Here is a 20159-nt window from a genome sequence, read left to right on the forward strand (position 1 = left end):
GTATTATGTACTTTGTGAAATAATTATATTTATTTGTTATATTATAATATAGTTCAAACACTTTGGTTGTCACTCATTTATTTCGAGTGATCGAGTTAGTTATTTTGCTTCATTTGTAGTGTTGTCTTCTCTCGTAGAAAGGGGCGCAATAAAAACCGCCCTGCCCCGTTAAACAACGAATCCTAGTTGCCAATTTCCGCCCGGAAAATGCGCCCTGTTTCCTATGTCTGTCACGTTTCGTTTCACTAAATTCAGCTCCGTTTTATACTTCTAATTAAAAAAACGACATATATCTATGCAATAATATACTTACATAGTTTTAAAAAATACTGTATTCGGCGAGAAATGAAACTTTCAGTTTTGATCTTCATTTTAAATTCTTCAACATCATAGTCTTCATATAATATATCGGCAGTGACGTCCCTAGACAAAATTCCGCTCCTAGGTAGCGCCAAAATTCCGCCCCTTTTTTATACAGTATTTTTTATCATCCTTTCATGACTCCAATATCTATGAAATGTGTTTTATGGATACAATACCTACTAACAAAATATATACCACTGAAAACAAAATTAAATCGTGGACGATGAGCGGTACGTGGGCGTCTTTAGTTTCGACGGCCAACGCAATTTCCGTGCGTTGGTTAATACTCAGATCGTTTCTGGTTACCAAAGACGTCGAAAGGCAACGGAAGTAAACTAGACATCGCAAACACGACAAAAAATACAGTCCTGTTAAAACATTTATGTTAATTAATACGTTTTTTTTTCCAACCAGTGACCTTTTTAATGGATATTTTCCATATTACTAAATTTAGGTAGCTATATCTATATATACCAAATGGTTCTCCTCGATTTGCCGCCCTTCGAGTAACTACCGCCCCCAAGCGACGCTCAATCTGCGTACCCCACGGGGCATCATTGTATCGATATATTGGGGGGATGATGTTAATTAATACGTTTTGTTTCCAATCAGTGATTTTTTTAATGGAAAAATATTTTTATTACTAAATTTATAGTCATTGTATATCGGGGGGATGTTCGACGTTTGAGTCTTACCCCCGATGTTATGTATATAGTTCAGATGGTTGTGTCGTGTGTGTGACATGTGATGGGCAGCATTAACGGAAACACACGTTGGTATTTGTGGTGTTATGGTCTTATGGTCTCGAACATTTGTTGACGAATTCGTTCACTCGCTCACAAGCCAAACGCAAGGCACGCGGCTTCATTTAGCAATGCAACGGGTGGCGTCTAGATGTATCTATAGTCTAAGGTCTGAGGTGTTTTCTTTTCTCTGATGTGTTTTTCAAAGTATGCATGTTCAATAAAGAATGTTGTATTAATTGTGTAAATTTTATTCGTTGAATAAAAAAATAGTTTATTAAATTATTAGCAAATGCAAGTACGTTATAACAAAAGTTTGGAGACATCCCGATACCATTTAGTAATTAAGGTATATATTAATACTTTGATTTAAAATATAAAATCCGATAGCCAAACAATAACGCAATTATTAAGTAAACTATTTCTTTTATTCAACGAATAAGACACAAGATTTGAAAATGTAACATTCCATATATATACTGAATATACTTGTACATAAGAATTCATGTAACAACTACTGGTTAAAATCGTCGTATTTCGTCAAATTATGTATATTATGCAATTATTTAGGAAGCGCTTCTGAGAGAATTGTATAAACAATAGATAAATTCGTCACAATTGTATAGGGCACATATAGCTAGCTTAGTTGGTAAATCACATTTGTGTGAATCCCGGTTACATGTAAATTGTGCGTAAAACATTACACCGTGGCACAGTTCGCCGTGAGCTTTCATATCTGAAAGAGATAACCGTATACTATACACTATACGGTCTCCAATTTTATTAGATTCAATATAAACATTAATTCCATTTTCATATCTGATTTTGGCAAAATTCATGAATTTAAGAACGAAAATCTAACCTAACCTAACCTAACAAATAATCCAATATATCGGCTATTTTCAAAATTTGTTTGCTGCTGGCTCTCTGTAAAGTGTAAACCGACAAGAACCGCGTGTTTATTTAGACATAAATTATTTTATGTCAATACTATACGACCCAAAGAGGTTGGACAGTCTTTAATATACGTCCATATTGTTGTTTTTATTTAATAAAACGCAATTTTTTTTGTAGTACTTATTCCACTTTTATACAATAGATTAGGACCGGTTTCGTCCGCCTCAGAGGGACATTTTCAACTCTATTGTATAAAAGTGGAATAAGTACTACAAAAAAATTGCGTTTTATTAAATAAAAACAACAATACAATGCAGTTCCACCATGAATTGACAGTCAACAAAATAAAAGAAATACGTCCATATATTTCCGTTACAACATTTCACGGTGAAGTGTGATACGGCGAACTGCATACGTACAAGTTTCCGGACACGGTGAATCCCAGGGGTTAAATATTTTTCTGAAGTGATTTCAAATTTATATGTAATATAGAATGTTTGTAACTGTCCACTATGTAAGTAGGTATTTATTTATAGAATTTTACCGAAATAAAATTCTCCGCGTAAATAAATATGTAAGTAAGTACATACGCCTTATATAAATAGTAGAACCAGTTTCCATGACTAATTAATCCATGTATATTGTATACATGTGTAAATAGATTTACCTAACGGAACAGACAGTTTTGTTGATTCTACCGCTTTATTTACAGGGTTTGATGAAATATCTACAGGGTGTTTACGATATCGGAGAGCCGACGTGTGAAACTAATCTTTTCGATGGGTTGTGGTAAGTCCTGTTCAGTCGGGGTACGACAGGGTTCGTCGAGAAGGTAATGAACTGGCGCCACTTTGGGATGTCACTTGTCAAGTCATCAATAATGAGGGTCTGAAGATTAACGGACTATAAACTTACATAATGTGGACCAGAACCAGACTTGTTCAACCCACAATTATTTAGAGATATTTATTATTATTTTTATAGATTCATTGAAAAAAAAACTCAATATTGTTTCATTGAAGATTGATTGATTGATTTTTCACCGGTCTTAATCGGGCGTATCACAGAACCCTACGTTTGGACATTATTTTACTATCACTGGGGTGACAGTTACCCAAGACTAAGTAGCCATGCACTCAAATGTGCTTTGACTGAATTTACATGACTTTAAGTCAAGGTACCCATGGGAGAGATAGGCAATATTAAAAATTGTAGTAAGTAACAAATTAAAGCTAATACAAAGCTGCCGAACATTCTAAGTGAAGAGATCATCACGTTGGCAGTATGACGCCGCATATTTTCTAAATGCAATAAAATTGGCCTTTGTGGCGACCAGGTCGAACGGTCCGATGGTCCCAACAGCTGGTTGAACTGACTTGAGCAGCTCTTTCTTCTCCATACATATTTTAGGACATTCCCAGAGGATGTGGTGTGCTATATTGTTTCAGAAAAATACCTGATAATTTATCAGATGAATCACTTGAAGGCTTGTATCTATTTCTTCCAGCATTTCACGAATGTCAGATTTGTCCGGCATTTTTATGTGGAATATACAAATATGGCACTCATAATGAATTATTTTATATGATTGGAAGAAATCACTGTAGATGGTAGTTACTTAGATGACAATTTTTTCAATTTTAGTCAATTTTAGACAATTTTAGTCATATTTGAACTTGACAAAAAATAAATATTTAATAGCAATGAGATGTCTAACTCATTTTTTTTGTTTTTGTGGGTTGGACAAGCTGGTTCTGATCCACACATATAAGAAGCAGTTTTTACATCACTATATACATTATAGAATTGTCCATGAAATGGATTTAAACATGACTTAGTGATCAATATATACATGACAATCCATGAACTTCCGTTAATAAAATATTATTATTATTATTTAAAAGTAATGTTTGTGATGCGTAAGTACTCCTTCAAAGTCTAATTAAACATTTTATATATTTTTCTTGATGTATTTGTCTATCTGTAAAGCACGAGAAAAAATATGTAAATGTGTAGGAGAGAGCGACAAGGGACAAAGCCATGGAGAAAACATATTAAAATGGATAATTCTGAATTTGAAAAATAAGCTGACACGTAAATTACAAATGAATCGTTTATTTTAATCGACTCGTGAATGACAAAAAAATTGGTAAGATACTCTCATAATAGTTTGACAGTGATGAATGTGAAACATAATATATCGACTATATGTATATAAAGTATTAACTGACACTACAATTTAATGTGTTATACATCTACGAAAAGGCATGAAGAAGTATGTCGGGTTCCTATCGATTCTGGATCTATTTCTGGATTCCACGATTTTGATAATGATATATCTCTGAAAATATAAAATTGTCTCTGGTTTAATTGAATTTAAAAAACTAACACCACCAGCAATTTGTATCCTTAGTTAAATGAAAACAAATAAGTATGTTTGGCAAAGTTTAGTGTACTTATACTATTTATGTCGGATATCCACAGCATACCTCCACTCTTCACCACGGATATGTGCATGTTATTATTAGATATAATTTAATTACCTAACCGAACACTTTTGAGAAAATATATTATAACCAATAGAAAAAATCTTTTTTGAAAAAAGATGTTTGAAGAAAGTGTTTTCAAAATGATGTATGTTCAATAATTAGAATGTTACATTCTTAAATCTTGTGAATTATTTGTTGAATAAAAAAATAATTAATACCTAATTACCTATTAAAAACCTTTACTTAATAAAATACTAAATACAAAACAAACCGTCATAATAGGATTTAATTTATAGAGCTAATTACAGCGACTTCGTAAATCGCCTGTACAAACTGTCAGAGGCCCGCGTATCGAGTTCCACTCTGTTATTTGATATTTGGACCAAAATAGAACGCCCTTCGCTACAGGGGCGGCGAGGGGCGCTAACTGGTACAGGGCCGGACTCGCAGCGTAATGAATCGGCTGGCTCTGTAAACAGGTCGATACGCCGGTGGATATTTGCCCACTCGAGCATGCCATTCGTGCCGCATCCCTTTTTTTATCTATCAGATGGGAAAACCAAATTAGAGGAACTATTACATTTTATTGCGTGTAGTTCTGTATTACTTTATATTTATGTGGGATTCGTCGATGTCGTGATTTTTATTAATATTATGAAGGTGTGCCTGAAGCCAGGTGGCGAATGCTCTATCTACGCGTACCAATTGTCATTAATATGGACGAATCATCTGGGGAAAAAAATGACACTCACTTTATTGTCCGGTCTACCGAATGGCATAATCTGTTCTAACGCCATTACAATAAAGGTGATATTGCTATAAATTCCTGATGCTTTTTGTTGGGTCTGCCGAATGGTTCGGTTCGAACGGGTTCGCTCAAATGACCATTGACATTAGAAACACTGCTCTAACGCCATTACAATAAAGGTCATATTGCTATAAATTCCCGATGCGTGATATCGCATAATGGAAATTGCGTGACGTCTACCTATACATGCGAATGCGCGAATTTACTTGCTAGCAACTGTATTGAGTGCGTCGTCCATTAATAATGTCATTGACGCGTACACACAAGAGCGTGTCCGGAAATATGTACGTATGCAGTTCACCGTATCACACTTCACCGTGAAATGTTGTATCGGAAATATATGGTCGTAGGTATATTAAAGACCGTCCAACCTCTTCGGGTCGTATAGTACTGAGATTCAATTCAATTAAATACATTTTTTTTAATATACCGTGAACATTACAAATTATAAATTTAAGACGGTCACAACATGACATTTAAAAAAAAGAAACAGTGTAAAGAAGAAATAAATATATGCAGTATCACAAAAACAGTATGAAAAGTAAAGGAAAAAGGTACGAGTACAAAATTATAAAAAAATATATATAAAGCATGGAAGCACACCGAATGAGCTATGTGGACCCTATTTTATAAAATAACGTCCACCTGCACTCATCCTCACGTAGGTGGAATATATCAACATCCGAAGCGATTTGGTTGAACAGAGTTATTGCCCTCCCAACTGGCGTCAGCGATGGTAGGTTAGTTCTGCTCTTTGGGAGAACAAACAACTGATTCTCCCGATTTATAAGATAATTATCAGGAACATATAAGTCAATACTACTAAGAATGGCAGAGTATAGTATACAGTCATCTCTTTCCGATAAGAAAGCTCACGGTGAACTGTGCTACGGTAAAATGTAATAACGTACAATTTACATGTAACCATGAGATATAAAGAGACAGGGAGACATAGAGAAGACGTATGCGAATGTTGACAGGTACCGCGACATCTTTAAAATGTCAAGGGTTTCACCAACCCAAAAAAGTTGGTAATCACTGATCTAGAGGAAGCTCTTCCTTATCCTCACCGACCTGTACCAACACATTTAAATTAAATAACGTGATAATTTGTCTTATTTTGTTGTAGACATCTTTTCCTCTCGTTCGTCCGGCGGTCTCCACTGGCGACGGACGCCGACGAGCGGGCCTCGGCTTCCACCACCAGCCAGACACAGCGAGAAAGCATCGTCTCCAGGCTGCAGGGTCTCACGGAGAGGCTCCACCTCGCTCCACATCGGCCGCAGTCTGCGGATGCCAGGACGCAAAGAACAGGTGAGGATTTTGTTTCAAATAATACTTATATAAAGTAGGTACTGTGACCACCATAATATTATACGACATCGGTATTTTATTCATTTCATTTATTAAGGAAACAAACAGTTAGGTACATATTGATTATAAAAATTTTAAATATAATAATGAAAAGTTATTGCAACCAGCAAAGTTTCCATGTATACATTATAATATAGTTAAGCCTAACAAGATAGAGAGTAAGAATAATATAAATATAAAGAAATTACATAAGAAAATTACATGAGAAAAATGAGGAAGAATAATGAATAATTAAATTATATACAAAAAAAGTAACATAAAAAAAATATTAATATATATAAATATATATATCTATTTATACAAAATTTTGGAGATAGCGCGTTTAAATGAAACAGGTCAATTATTAAAAGGATCAACGGTGGAGAAATATATTTTATAATTTAAACAAGAGCGCCGAATAAAAGAGTTTTGTGCATAATTAGAACCGCTACGACTAGGGAATCCAATCCCGAGCCAAAATTCTGATCCCGGGATTTCGGGATTACAATTTGACAATTCCGGGATTGGCATTTCTTCCATTGTTAATACAAAATTTTTATATTTACAAATAACATTGATAAAATCGGTGAAAAATAAATCTAGTATAATTTATACTATTGAAGACATTTATTGTTAATATCGTATACATTCAATCTTGGAAATACACAAGTTTAACGGAGTAAATAATATTGTAATATAAATAATAATGTGAATTTAATAGGAGATTGCTTTTTCTGATAGTAAAGACTTAATGAATGGATTAGCGAGATTTAAAATAGTAAAGCAAATAATCATGGCGTACTTATGGCCTTTCCGCTTCATAAATCTAATTAGTCAGCCAAATATGAAACTGCCGTAAAACGTATGATATCATGGTGGAATTACTTTGTTAAAAGTGCGAAGCATTGTTTTTTCCAATTTTTCCATTTTTAATAATTTATGTGAAAAAATAAAATAAATCGGCAACCTACACATGGGTATAAATGAAACTTCATTCAAACTCAGTTTATTTCTAATGTAGTTATTTTTATTAAAAGTATTTTTCTGTTATATTTTCGCTTTTATTTTATTTTCCATAAAAATTGATAAAAATAATCAATCCCGAAATCTCGGGATTCATAGGTATCGAAAATAGCTCGGGATTGGAATCCCTAGCTACGGCTGATATGATAAAAAGTTTGGTTTCGCGTAAATCTTGATGGACAATGGAAACCCACCCTTTCGAGTAGGTTTCGCGAGTCAACAAAACCATTGATAATTTTAAAAAGAAAATATTAATCAGATATAGAACGTCGACTTTCCAAAGATGGTACCATAAAAGTTCCAGTGGTCGAAATAGAATTAGATAAATCATAACAGTAAGCTTTAAAATTGACGTGCTTACGAAATGGCTTTTGGACCGCTTCGAGACGATTTATGTATGTGGCGTACTGTGGATTCCACACGACAGATATGGCAGTATGGCATGTGTACTTCCAGTAATTAGATATTCGTGCCCTCAGTAGAATAAAATCCTAACAATTAGAATAATACAACTAGGCGTGCATGCTTAGTAGCGGTTTTGACTGGTTTGAAGGCACCATTCCGAAACAAATGCTTACGCGATAAACCACTATTGAGAATAATACTGCCATTCCAAGGAAGAAGGCAGTAACTCGCAAAATTTGTGAAATTGAGTTATGAATGCCATCCGTTAGGTAATTTTGAAAGCTATATATTTTGTCCACTTTAAAATCAGAATTATCACTAAAATACCGTTAAAATCCTTAGTGAAAAATGGACATTTGCTAAAATAATACAAATTTCGTAGCAAAAAGCCAGTAATTGCACCTATTTATTGCATTTAGTGCTTGTTTATTATTACTTTATTTGTATTTTAACATCCTACTAATAAAAATTATCACCGTTTTTGATTAATTCACAGTACTAAAGTTGGAAAAAAACCACATTATGTCATTTATCTCGAAAGTGTGTGAGAGTCAGTTACTGCCTTCTTCCTTAGAAGGGCAGAATAGCGCCTGTACACAACATGCATGGATTTAGTGGCACCAATACTGTGTATGTTAAACTATCGCGATAATAACTGTTTACACGTCGTAAAAGTGCAGACTGCCTAGCCAATCTCATTCTTTAAGAGTAAGTGAGACGCGATGTTGTAATTTTATAGAAGCATTTAACAGGTCGTCAAATTCGGTTAACCTCAAAATGACGCTCAAAAATCGCCAATCCCATTCTTCAAGACGTATTATAATCGAGACGCGGTGTTGTCATTTTATGTTGTCATTAAGACTTTCACCGCTAAAGACGTGCTAGACGCGTGGCCATTAGACCTAATACTTTCACTGCTGACGAGTTAATTACCACATTTAATTATCATACTAATTGATACACAGTGACCGTGATGTGGTAATTAACTGGCCAGCATGGAATGTGTTAATTGAGAGGTTGTGAAAATTAGTAAACATCAAAAATATTTTGAGCGGCGTAGTTCGTTTTTTTCTCCAGCAGGTTCGCCACTATCGTTCTACTGGGCAGGCGCAGATATCTCACAAATTCCAACTGTCGCTTGAAAATTTAGAAGCTTCTGAACTTTTTTGATCCATGCATGCAATCTTGTAACTTCTAAGATTATACGTGTTTACACGTGCATTTTCTTGTTATGGCCACAATAATACGTACTGTCAGCAGTAAATCCATGCACGTGTAAACGGGGGGTGCCGGACGAAATCCCGAAGGCCGAAATCCCGAAGGCCGAAATCCCGAATGCCGAAATCCCGAATGGACGAAATCCCTAACGGCCGAAATCCCGAATGGCCGGAATCCCGAAGGCCGAAATCCCGAAAAATAAAAAAATATAAACAATAATAATTTTCAACCAGCGGTACGCAAATAGGCGGCGCTTTTTCGAGAGTGTGTAATTTTACAAGATAATAAAAATAATTTTATAAAAACTATTATTAATTATGGATTGAAGCATAAAAATAATTTTCAACCAGCGGTACCCAAATAGGCGGCTCTTTTTCTTGCGTGTGTAATTTACCATGATAATAAAAATAGTTTTATAAAAACTATTATTAATTGATTGAAGCATAAAAATAATTTTCAACCAGCGGTACCCAAATAGGCGGCTCTTTTTCTTGAGTGTGTAATTTATCATGATAATAAAAATGTTTTATAAAAACTATTATTAATTATGGATTGAAGCATAAAAATAATTTTCAACCAGCGGTACCCAAATAGGCGGCTCTTTTTCTTGCGTGTGTAATTTATCATGATAATAAAAATGTTTTATAAAAACTATTATTAATTATGGATTGAAGCATAAAAATAATTTTAAACCAGCGGTACCCAAATAGGCGGCGCTTTTTCTTGCGTGTGTAATTTACCATGATAATAAAAATAGTTTTATAAAAACTATTATTAATTAAGGATTGAAGCATAAAAATAATTTTCAACCAGCGGTACCCAAATAGGCGGCTCTTTTTCTTGCGTGTGTAATTTACTAAAATAATAAAAATAGTTTTATAAAAACAATTATTAATTATGGATTGAAGCATAAAAATAATTTTCAACCAGCGGTACCCAAATAGGCGGCTCTTTTTCTTGCGTGTGTAATTTACCAAAATAATAAAAATAGTTTTATAAAAACTATTATTAATTATGGATTGAAGCATAAAAATAATTTTCAACCAGCGGTACCCAAATAAGCGGCTCTTTTTCTTGCGTGTGTAATTTACCAAAATAATAAAAATAGTTTTATAAAAACTATTATTAATTATGGATTGAAGCATAAAAATAATTTTCAACCAGCGGTACCCAAATAGGCGGCTCTTTTTCTTGAGTGTGTAATTTATCATGATAATAAAAATGTTTTATAAAAACTATTATTAATTATGGATTGAAGCATAAAAATAATTTTCAACCAGCGGTACCCAAATAGGCGGCTCTTTTTCTTGCGTGTGTAATTTATCATGATAATAAAAATGTTTTATAAAAACTATTATTAATTATGGATTGAAGCATAAAAATAATTTTAAACCAGCGGTACCCAAATAGGCGGCGCTTTTTCTTGCGTGTGTAATTTACCATGATAATAAAAATAGTTTTATAAAAACTATTATTAATTAAGGATTGAAGCATAAAAATAATTTTCAACCAGCGGTACCCAAATAGGCGGCTCTTTTTCTTGCGTGTGTAATTTACTAAAATAATAAAAATAGTTTTATAAAAACAATTATTAATTATGGATTGAAGCATAAAAATAATTTTCAACCAGCGGTACCCAAATAGGCGGCTCTTTTTCTTGCGTGTGTAATTTACCAAAATAATAAAAATAGTTTTATAAAAACTATTATTAATTATGGATTGAAGCATAAAAATAATTTTCAACCAGCGGTACCCAAATAAGCGGCTCTTTTTCTTGCGTGTGTAATTTACCAAAATAATAAAAATAGTTTTATAAAAACTATTATTAATTATGGATTGAAGCATAAAAATAATTTTCAACCAGCGGTACCCAAATAGGCGGCTCTTTTTCTTGAGTGTGTAATTTATCATGATAATAAAAATGTTTTATAAAAACTATTATTAATTATGGATTGAAGCATAAAAATAATTTTCAACCAGCGGTACCCAAATAGGCGGCTCTTTTTCTTGCGTGTGTAATTTATCATGATAATAAAAATGTTTTATAAAAACTATTATTAATTATGGATTGAAGCATAAAAATAATTTTAAACCAGCGGTACCCAAATAGGCGGCGCTTTTTCTTGCGTGTGTAATTTACCATAATAATAAAAATAGTTTTATAAAAACTATTATTAATTAAGGATTGAAGCATAAAAATAATTTTCAACCAGCGGTACCCAAATATGCGGCTCTTTTTCGTGCGTGTGTAATTTACTAAAATAATAAAAATAGTTTTATAAAAACAATTATTAATTATGGATTGAAGCATAAAAATAATTTTCAACCAGCGGTACCCAAATAGGCGGCTCTTTTTCTTGCGTGTGTAATTTACCAAAATAATAAAAATAGTTTTATAAAAACTATTATTAATTATGGATTGAAGCATAAAAATAATTTTCAACCAGCGGTACCCAAATAAGCGGCTCTTTTTCTTGCGTGTGTAATTTACCAAAATAATAAAAATAGTTTTATAAAAACTATTATTAATTATGGATTAAAGCATAAAAATATTTTTCAACCAGCGGTACCCAAATAGGCGGCGCTTTTTCTTAAGTGTGTAATTTTACAAGATAATAAAAATAGTTTTATAAAAACTATTATTAATTATGGAATCAACCATAAAAATAATTTTCAACCAGCGGTATCCAAATAGGCGGCGCTTTTTCTTGAGTGTGTAATTTACCAAGATAATAAAAACAGTTTTATAAAAACTATTATTAATTATGGAATGAAGCACAAAAATAATTTTCAACCAGCGGTACCCAAATAGGCGGCGCTTTTTCTTGCGTGTGTAAGTTACCATGATAATAAAAATAGTTTAAAAAAACTATTATTAATTATAGATTGAAGCATAAAAATAATTTTAAACTAGCGGTACCCAAATAGGCGGCTCTTTTTCTTGCGTGTGTAATTTACCATGATAATAAAAATAGTTTTATAAAAACTATTATTAATTAATGGATTGAAGCATAAAAATAATTTTCAACCAGCGGTACCCAAATAGGCGGCTCTCTTTCTTGCATGTGTAATTTACCAAGATAATAAAAATAGTTTTATAAAAACTATTATTAATTATGGATTGAAGCATAAAAATAATTTTAAACCAGCGGTACCCAAATAGGCGGCGCTTTTTCTTGCGTGTGTAAGTTACCATGATAATAAAAATAGTTTAAAAAAACTATTATTAATTAATGGATTGAAGCATAAAAATAATTTTCAACCAGCGGTACCCAAATAGGCGGCTCTCTTTCTTGCATGTGTAATTTACCAAGATAATAAAAATAGTTTTATAAAAACTATTATTAATTATGGAATCAACCATAAAAATAATTTTCAACCAGCGGTACCCAAATAGGCGGCGCTTTTTCTTGAGTGTGTCATTTACCAAGATATTAAAAATAGTTTTATAAGAACTATTATTAATTATGGATTGAAGCATAAAAATAATTTTAAACCAGCGGTACCCAAATAGGCGGCTCTTTTTCTTTCGTGTGTAATTTACCGAGATTTAAAAACAGTTTTATAAAAACTATTATTAATTATGGAATGAAGCACAAAAATAATTTTCAACCAGCGGTACCCAAATAGGCGGCTCTTTTTCTTTCGTGTCGGCACATTGACGCCAGTAGATGTGTTCATAGCAAAAGTTGGGAAATGCCAAACTGCCAGCAAGTCCCATCTGCTGGCCTCCCCGTGGCGACCTCCGGGCAATGCAGCGTACGCTGTAGCTAACAGCAGGGGGCGAAGGGCGAGTGACCGGCGCCATAAAACTGGCCTTCTGGCTAAGGGAAGGAAATCCCCGACAGAAAAACCTGGTCGAGCCGACCTTCAGGGCCCTCGTGGCTCAGGCCTCGGGAGCGCTGGGCTAATCACCTTGCCTCCTTAAACGAAACAGATTAACAAAACACCTACACAGCAGCCTCGGACGACAACCGGCTCTGTAAAACGACGACCTTGCATGGAAATGGACAATGAAACAGGTAGAGTAATCCTCTCTAACAACTCGAGTATGCGCATTGGGACATATAATGTTCGCACCCTGCGTACCCCCGGAAAGGACCTGCACGCCACACGCATCATGCACACCTATGGTGTGGACATCCTAGGGCTGAGCGAAGTGCGCTGGAAAGGAGCCGGGAGAAAGTTGATTGAGGGTTACTCTATTGTCTACTCAGGTCAGGAGCAATACCATCGCCAGGGAGTGGCAGTGTTGATGTCAAAGAGAGCGGCCCGTTGCCTCGTGAAATGGGAACCAATCTCGGAGAGACTGATACGTGCCTCCTTCAAGACGCCTGGTAGCTCCTTGACCGTCTTTCAGTGCTACGCCCCCACTGAGGATGCCGACGCGCAGACAAAGGATGCTTTTTACGATTCTCTCCACGCGGCAGTCTCCGCCATCCCCCGAAGAGACCGCGTGATTGTAATGGGGGATTATAATGCGAGAGTAGGAGCAGACCCGGTGCTTGGCCCCACGGTGATGGGACGACACGGCCTCGGTGACCCCAACGATAATGGTGAGCGGCTCGTAGAATTCGCCACTCTGAACGAGCTTGCAATCGGAGGCACTGTTTTTCCCCACAAAGACATTCACAAATATACGTGGACGTCTCCTGATGGACGCACGAGGACGCAGATTGACCACTTCTTATACAGCTTGAAGCACCGAAAGGAACTTCTCGACGTGCGTACTTACAGAGGCGCCGATATCCATAGCGATCATGAGTTACTTATTGGAAACATCCGAGTAAAACTCAGTCGCCAGGCGAGGCCTCCAAAGTGCGAACGAATTGACGTTGAGAAGCTCCGACGCCGAAGAATTCGGACCGACTTCGAAACTGCTGTACGAGATAGTGTAGATCGTATCTACGAGCGGCACAAATCTGAATCCGACCTCATTGAGGCGGACTGGAGCCTCATAAAGAGTGCGATTGTGTCGTCGGCTCGTACCGTCCTTGGTACCAGAAGGAGTGAGCAGCCAAAGTGGATGTCTGACGAAACGTGGGTTGAAATTGGTGAACGAGCCAGGCTGAAAGCCCTGAGAGACGAGGAGAGAGACCCCGACCGAACCGAGGACCGCCGGACTGACTACCAGACCCAAGACAGGGTAGTCAAACGATCCGTGCGGTTGGACAAGCGCAATTTTATGAACCGGCAAATTGAAGCGGCAGAGGAGGCAGCAAGCAGAAATGACACCAGGAAACTCTTCCGAATCACCCGTGAAGTCTGCGGCAGGCGACCACCGACTCCCGGAGCCATTCGTGGTCCCAGTGGAGCAATAGAGTCTGACGCAGAATGCGTCAAGAAGATTTGGAAGAATCATTTCTGCGGAGTGCTGAACCGCCCACCCCCCTTGGATCCCTTTGACATATCTGCGGAAGCTTTACTTTTGGACATTCCCCGAGCGACCGACATTTCCGATTGCCCGCCCACGCACACCGAGATAAAATCGGCTGTGAAAAGGCTCAAGAACGGAAAGGCACCGGGGGGAGACGGGATTCATCCTGAATTCCTCAAGTACAGCTTGAGCGCAATCCTGCACCCTATGTTTCATCTGATGACAAAGGTGTGGGAAGAAGAGCGCTGCCCAAGGGACTGGGTGAACGGTGAAATCATCACACTTCTTAAAAAAGGTGACCCTCTAAGCTGCGACAATTACCGAGGCATTACGCTACTCAGTGTTCCGGGAAAGATTTTGGCAAACATCATTTTGATGAGAATAAGGGACCCAATAATGCACGTCCTCAGGAAAAACCAAGCCGGGTTTCTACCTGGTCGAGCGTGTGCAGACCAAATCCACAACCTTCGATGTCTTCTCCAGCAGAGCCATGAGTTGAACAGTCCGATGGCCTGCTGTTTTGTGGATTATGAGAAGGCTTTCGACAGTCCGCACCGCCCCTCCCTCTGGATGATACTGGGAGCATACGGGATCCCTCCCAAGATCATTGCCATAATCAAAAGCCTGCACGAGAATAGCGAATGCTGTGTCAGAATTGGAGACACTGTCACGGAATGGTTCGGGGTCACGACCGGAGTCAGACAGGGTTGTGTCCTTGCACCGTTTCTCTTTATCATTCTCTTTGACTTCATACTACGGAAGTCAATACCACCCGACCGAGGCATACCTGTTACCCCCACGGTGAAGCTATGCGACCTGGAATACGCCGATGATGCTGTCCTATTCGACAACTCAATCGAGGGCATTCAAGAGACAATCGACAGGTTGCATAACAACTCCTCTCGCGTTGGTTTGAAAATCAACGCGAAGAAAACCAACGTCTTGTGCAATAGCACCTGTCCTGATCCAGATTTCCCTCTGATTAGCGATGGACAGAGCATCGAGAGCGTCGACAGCTTCAAGTACCTGGGGGTACACATCACGGGAGATGGCATTTTGCAGAAAGAGCTCGCTATCCGAATGGGAATGGCTGGAGCAACATTCAACTCGATGCGAAATGTCTGGGACTCACGATTGTACTCGGTCAAAACCAAATGCCGCCTATTCGACGCTTGCATTCTGACGGTGCTGCTTTACGGTAGCGAATCATGGCACCTTACGAAGGCTCAGAGCAACCGTATACTGAGCTTCGAAAACAGATGTTTGCGACGAATACTGGGTGTGCGGTGGTATGACTTTAGGAGCAACGAGGAGATAAGAGAACGTACCAAGCAGCCTCTCATCACGCTGAAAGTGAAGAGGCGACGTTGGACCTGGCTCGGCCACGTGCTGCGGATGCCAGAAGAGAACTTTAACCTGGCTTGCCTGTTCTTCAAGCCGACCGGATTCCGGCGTCCTGGAAGGCCGCTAAATACAATCTACAGAGTGTATACGGCGGAGCTACGGGATGCTGGTTTGACCTGGAACGAAGCAAGAAGACTGGCGAGCGACAGGGATTCTTGGAGGCGCCGCGTGGTGTCCATATGCTCCAGTTAAGGGGCGGATATGGGCAAAGAAGAAGAAGTAATTTACCGAGATTTAAAAACAGTTTTATAAAAACTATTATTAATTATGGAATCAACCATAAAAATAATTTTCAACCAGCGGTATCCAAATAGGTGGCGCTTTTTCTTGAGTGTGTAATTTACCAAGATAATAAAAACAGTTTTATAAAAACTATTATTAATTATGGAATGAAGCACAAAAATAATTTTCAACCAGCGGTATCCAAATAGGCGGCGCTTTTTCTTGAGTGTGTAATTTACCAAGATAATAAAAATAGTTTTATAAAAACTATTATTAATGATAGATTAAAGCATAAAAATAATTTTAAACCAGCGGTACCCAAATAGGCAGCTCTTTTTCTTTCGTGTGTAATTTACCGAGATTTAAAAACAGTTTTATAAAAACTATTATTAATTAATGGATTGAAGCATAAAAATAATTTTCAACCAGCGGTACCCAAATAAGCGGCTCTCTTTCTTGCATGTGTAATTTACCAAGATATTAAAAATAGTTTTATAAGAACTATTATTAATTATGGATTGAAGCATAAAAATAATTTTAAACCAGCGGTACCCAAATAAGCGGCTCTTTTTCTTTCGTGTGTAATTTACCGAGATTTAAAAACAGTTTTATAAAAACTATTATTAATTATGGAATAAGGCACAAAAATAATTTTCAACCAGCGGTACCCAAATAAGCGGTGCTTTTTCTTGAGTGTGTAATTTACCAAAATAATAAAAATAGTTTTATAAAAACTATTATTAATTATGGATTGAAGCATAAAATAATTTTTCAACCAGCGGTAACCAAATAGGCGGCGCTTTTTCTTGAGTGTGTAATTTTACAAGATAATAAAAATAGTTTTATAAAAACTATTATTAATTATGGAATCAACCATAAAAATAATTTTCAACCAGCGGTATCCAAATAGGCGGCGCTTTTTCTTGAGTGTGTAATTTACCAAGATAATAAAAATAGTTTTATAAAAACTATTATGAATGATAGATTGAAGCATAAAAATAATTTTAAACCAGCGGTACCCAAATAGGCGGCTCTTTTTCTTTCGTGTGTAATTTACCGAGATTTAAAAACAGTTTTATAAAAACTATTATTAATTAATGGATTGAAGCATAAAAATAATTTTCAACCAGCGGTACCCAAATAGGCGGCTCTCTTTCTTGCATGTGTAATTTACCAAGATATTAAAAATAGTTTTATAAGAACTATTATTAATTATGGATTGAAGCATAAAAATAATTTTAAACCAGCGGTACCCAAATAGGCGGCTCTTTTTCTTTTGTGTGTAATTTACCGAGATTTAAAAACAGTTTTATAAAAACTATTATTAATTATGGAATGAAGCACAAAAATAATTTTCAACCAGCGGTACCCAAATAAGCGGCGCTTTTTCTTGAGTGTGTAATTTACCAAAATAATAAAAATAGTTTTATAAAAACTATTATTAATTATGGATTGAAGCATAAAAATATTTTTCAACCAGCGGTAACCAAATAGGCGGCGTTTTTTCTTGAGTGTGTAATTTTACAAGATAATAAAAATAGTTTTATAAAAACTATTATTAATTATGGAATCAACCATAAAAATAATTTTCAACCAGCGGTATCCAAATAGGCGGCGCTTTTTCTTGAGTGTGTAATTTACCAAGATAATAAAAATAGTTTTATAAAAACTATTATTAATTATAGATTGAAGCATAAAAATAATTTTAAACCAGCGGTACCCAAATAGGCGGCTCTTTTTCTTGCGTGTGTAATTTACCATGATAATAAAAATAGTTTTATAAAAACTATTATTAATTAATGGATTGAAGCATAAAAATAATTTTCAACCAGCGGTACCCAAATAGGCGGCTCTTTTTCTTGCGTGTGTAATTTATCATGATAATAAAAATGTTTTATAAAAACTATTATTAATTATGGAATAAAGCACAAAAATAATTTTAAACCAGCGGTACCCAAATAGGCGGCTCTTTTTCTTGAGTGTGTAATTTACCAAGATAATAAAAATAGTTTAATAAAAACTATTAATATTTATGGATTGAAGCATAAAAATAATTTTCAACCAGCGGTACCTAAATAGGCGGCTCTTTTTCTTGCGTATGTAATTTACCAAAATAATAAAAATAGTTTTATAAAAACTATAATTAATTATGGATTGAAGAATAAAAATAATTTTCAACCAGCGGTACCCAAATAGGCGGCTCTTTTTCTTGCGTGTGTAATTTACCAAAATAATAAAAATAGTTTTATAAAAACTATTATTAATTATGGATTGAAGCATAAAAATATTTTTCAACCAGCGGTACCCAAATAGGCGGCGCTTTTTCTTGAGTGTGTAATTTTACAAGATAATAAAAATAGTTTTATAAAAACTATTATTAATTATGGAATGAAGCATAAAAATAATTTTAAACCAGCGGTACCCAAATAGGCGGCGCTTTTTCTTGCGTGTGTAATTTACCAAGATATTAAAAATAGTTTTATAAGAACTATTATTAATTATGGATTGAAGCATAAAAATAATTTTAAACCAGCGGTACCCAAATAGGTGGCTCTTTTTCTTTCGTGTGTAATTTACCGAGATTTAAAAACAGTTTTATAAAAACTATTATAAATTATGGAATGAAGCACAAAAATAATTTTAAGCCAGCGGTACCCAAATAGGCGGCTCTTTTTCTTGAGTGTGTAATTTACCAAGATAATAAAAATAGTTTAATAAAAACTATTAATATTTATGGATTGAAGCATAAAAATAATTTTCAACCAGCGGTACCCAAATAGGCGGCTCTTTTTCTTGCGTATGTAATTTACCATGATTATAAAAATAGTTTTATAAAAACTATTATTAATTATGGAATCAACCATAAAAATAATTTTCAACCAGCGGTACCCAAATAAGCGGCTCTTTTTCTTGCGTGTGTAATTTACCAAAATAATAAAAATAGTTTTATAAAAACTATTATTAATTATGGATTGAAGCATAAAAATATTTTTCAACCAGCGGTACCCAAATAGGCGGCGCTTTTTCTTGAGTGTGTAATTTTACAAGATAATAAAAATAGTTTTATAAAAACTATTATTAATTATGGAATCAACCATAAAAATAATTTTCAACCAGCGGTATCCAAATAGGTGGCGCTTTTTCTTGAGTGTGTAATTTACCAAGAAAATAAAAACAGTTTTATAAAAACTATTATTAATTATGGAATGAAGCACAAAAATAATTTTCAACCAGCGGTATCCAAATAGGCGGCGCTTTGTCTTGAGTGTGTAATTTACCAAGATAATAAAAATAGTTTTATAAAAACTATTATTTATTATAGATTGAAGCATAAAAATAATTTTAAACCAGCGGTACCCAAATAGGCGGCTCTTTTTCTTGCGTGTGTAATTTATTATGATAATAAAAATAGTTTTATAAAAACTATTATTAATTAATGGATTGAAGCATAAAAATAATTTTCAACCAGCGGTACCCAAATAGGCGGCTCTCTTTTTTGCATGTGTAATTTACCAAGATAATAAAAATAGTTTTATAAAAACTATTATTAATTATGGATTGAAGCAAAAAATTATTTTAAACCAGCGGTACCCAAATAGGCGGCGCTTTTTCTTGCGTGTGTAATTTACCGAGATTTAAAAACAGTTTTATAAAAACTATTATTAATTATGGAATGAAGCACAAAAATAATTTTAAACCAGCGGTACCCAAATAAGCGGCGCTTTTTCTTGAGTGTGTAATTTACCAAAATAATAAAAATAGTTTAATAAAAACTATTAATATTTATGTATTGAAGCATAAAAATAATTTTCAACCAGCGGTACCCAAATAGGCGGCTCTTTTTCTTGCGTGTGTAA

General features: G+C 35.1%; 1 protein-coding gene across 1 annotated transcript in view; it reads left to right on the forward strand.

Moving 5' to 3' along the window:
* Nucleotides 1-20159, forward strand: part of Dgk (diacyl glycerol kinase 1) — a 70844-nt gene that overhangs the window by 17045 nt on the left and 33640 nt on the right. The window contains exon 3 of the mRNA XM_085943256.1: nt 6430-6614. Within this exon, the coding sequence (XP_085799382.1) occupies nt 6430-6614 (185 nt within the window). The remainder of the gene's footprint in view (nt 1-6429; nt 6615-20159) is intronic.

Source organism: Rhyacophila brunnea, unplaced genomic scaffold (genome assembly GCF_057557595.1).
Source record: "Rhyacophila brunnea isolate RB1 unplaced genomic scaffold, BYU_Rbru_1.0 scaffold_15, whole genome shotgun sequence".
Lineage (NCBI taxonomy): Eukaryota > Metazoa > Arthropoda > Insecta > Trichoptera > Rhyacophilidae > Rhyacophila > Rhyacophila brunnea.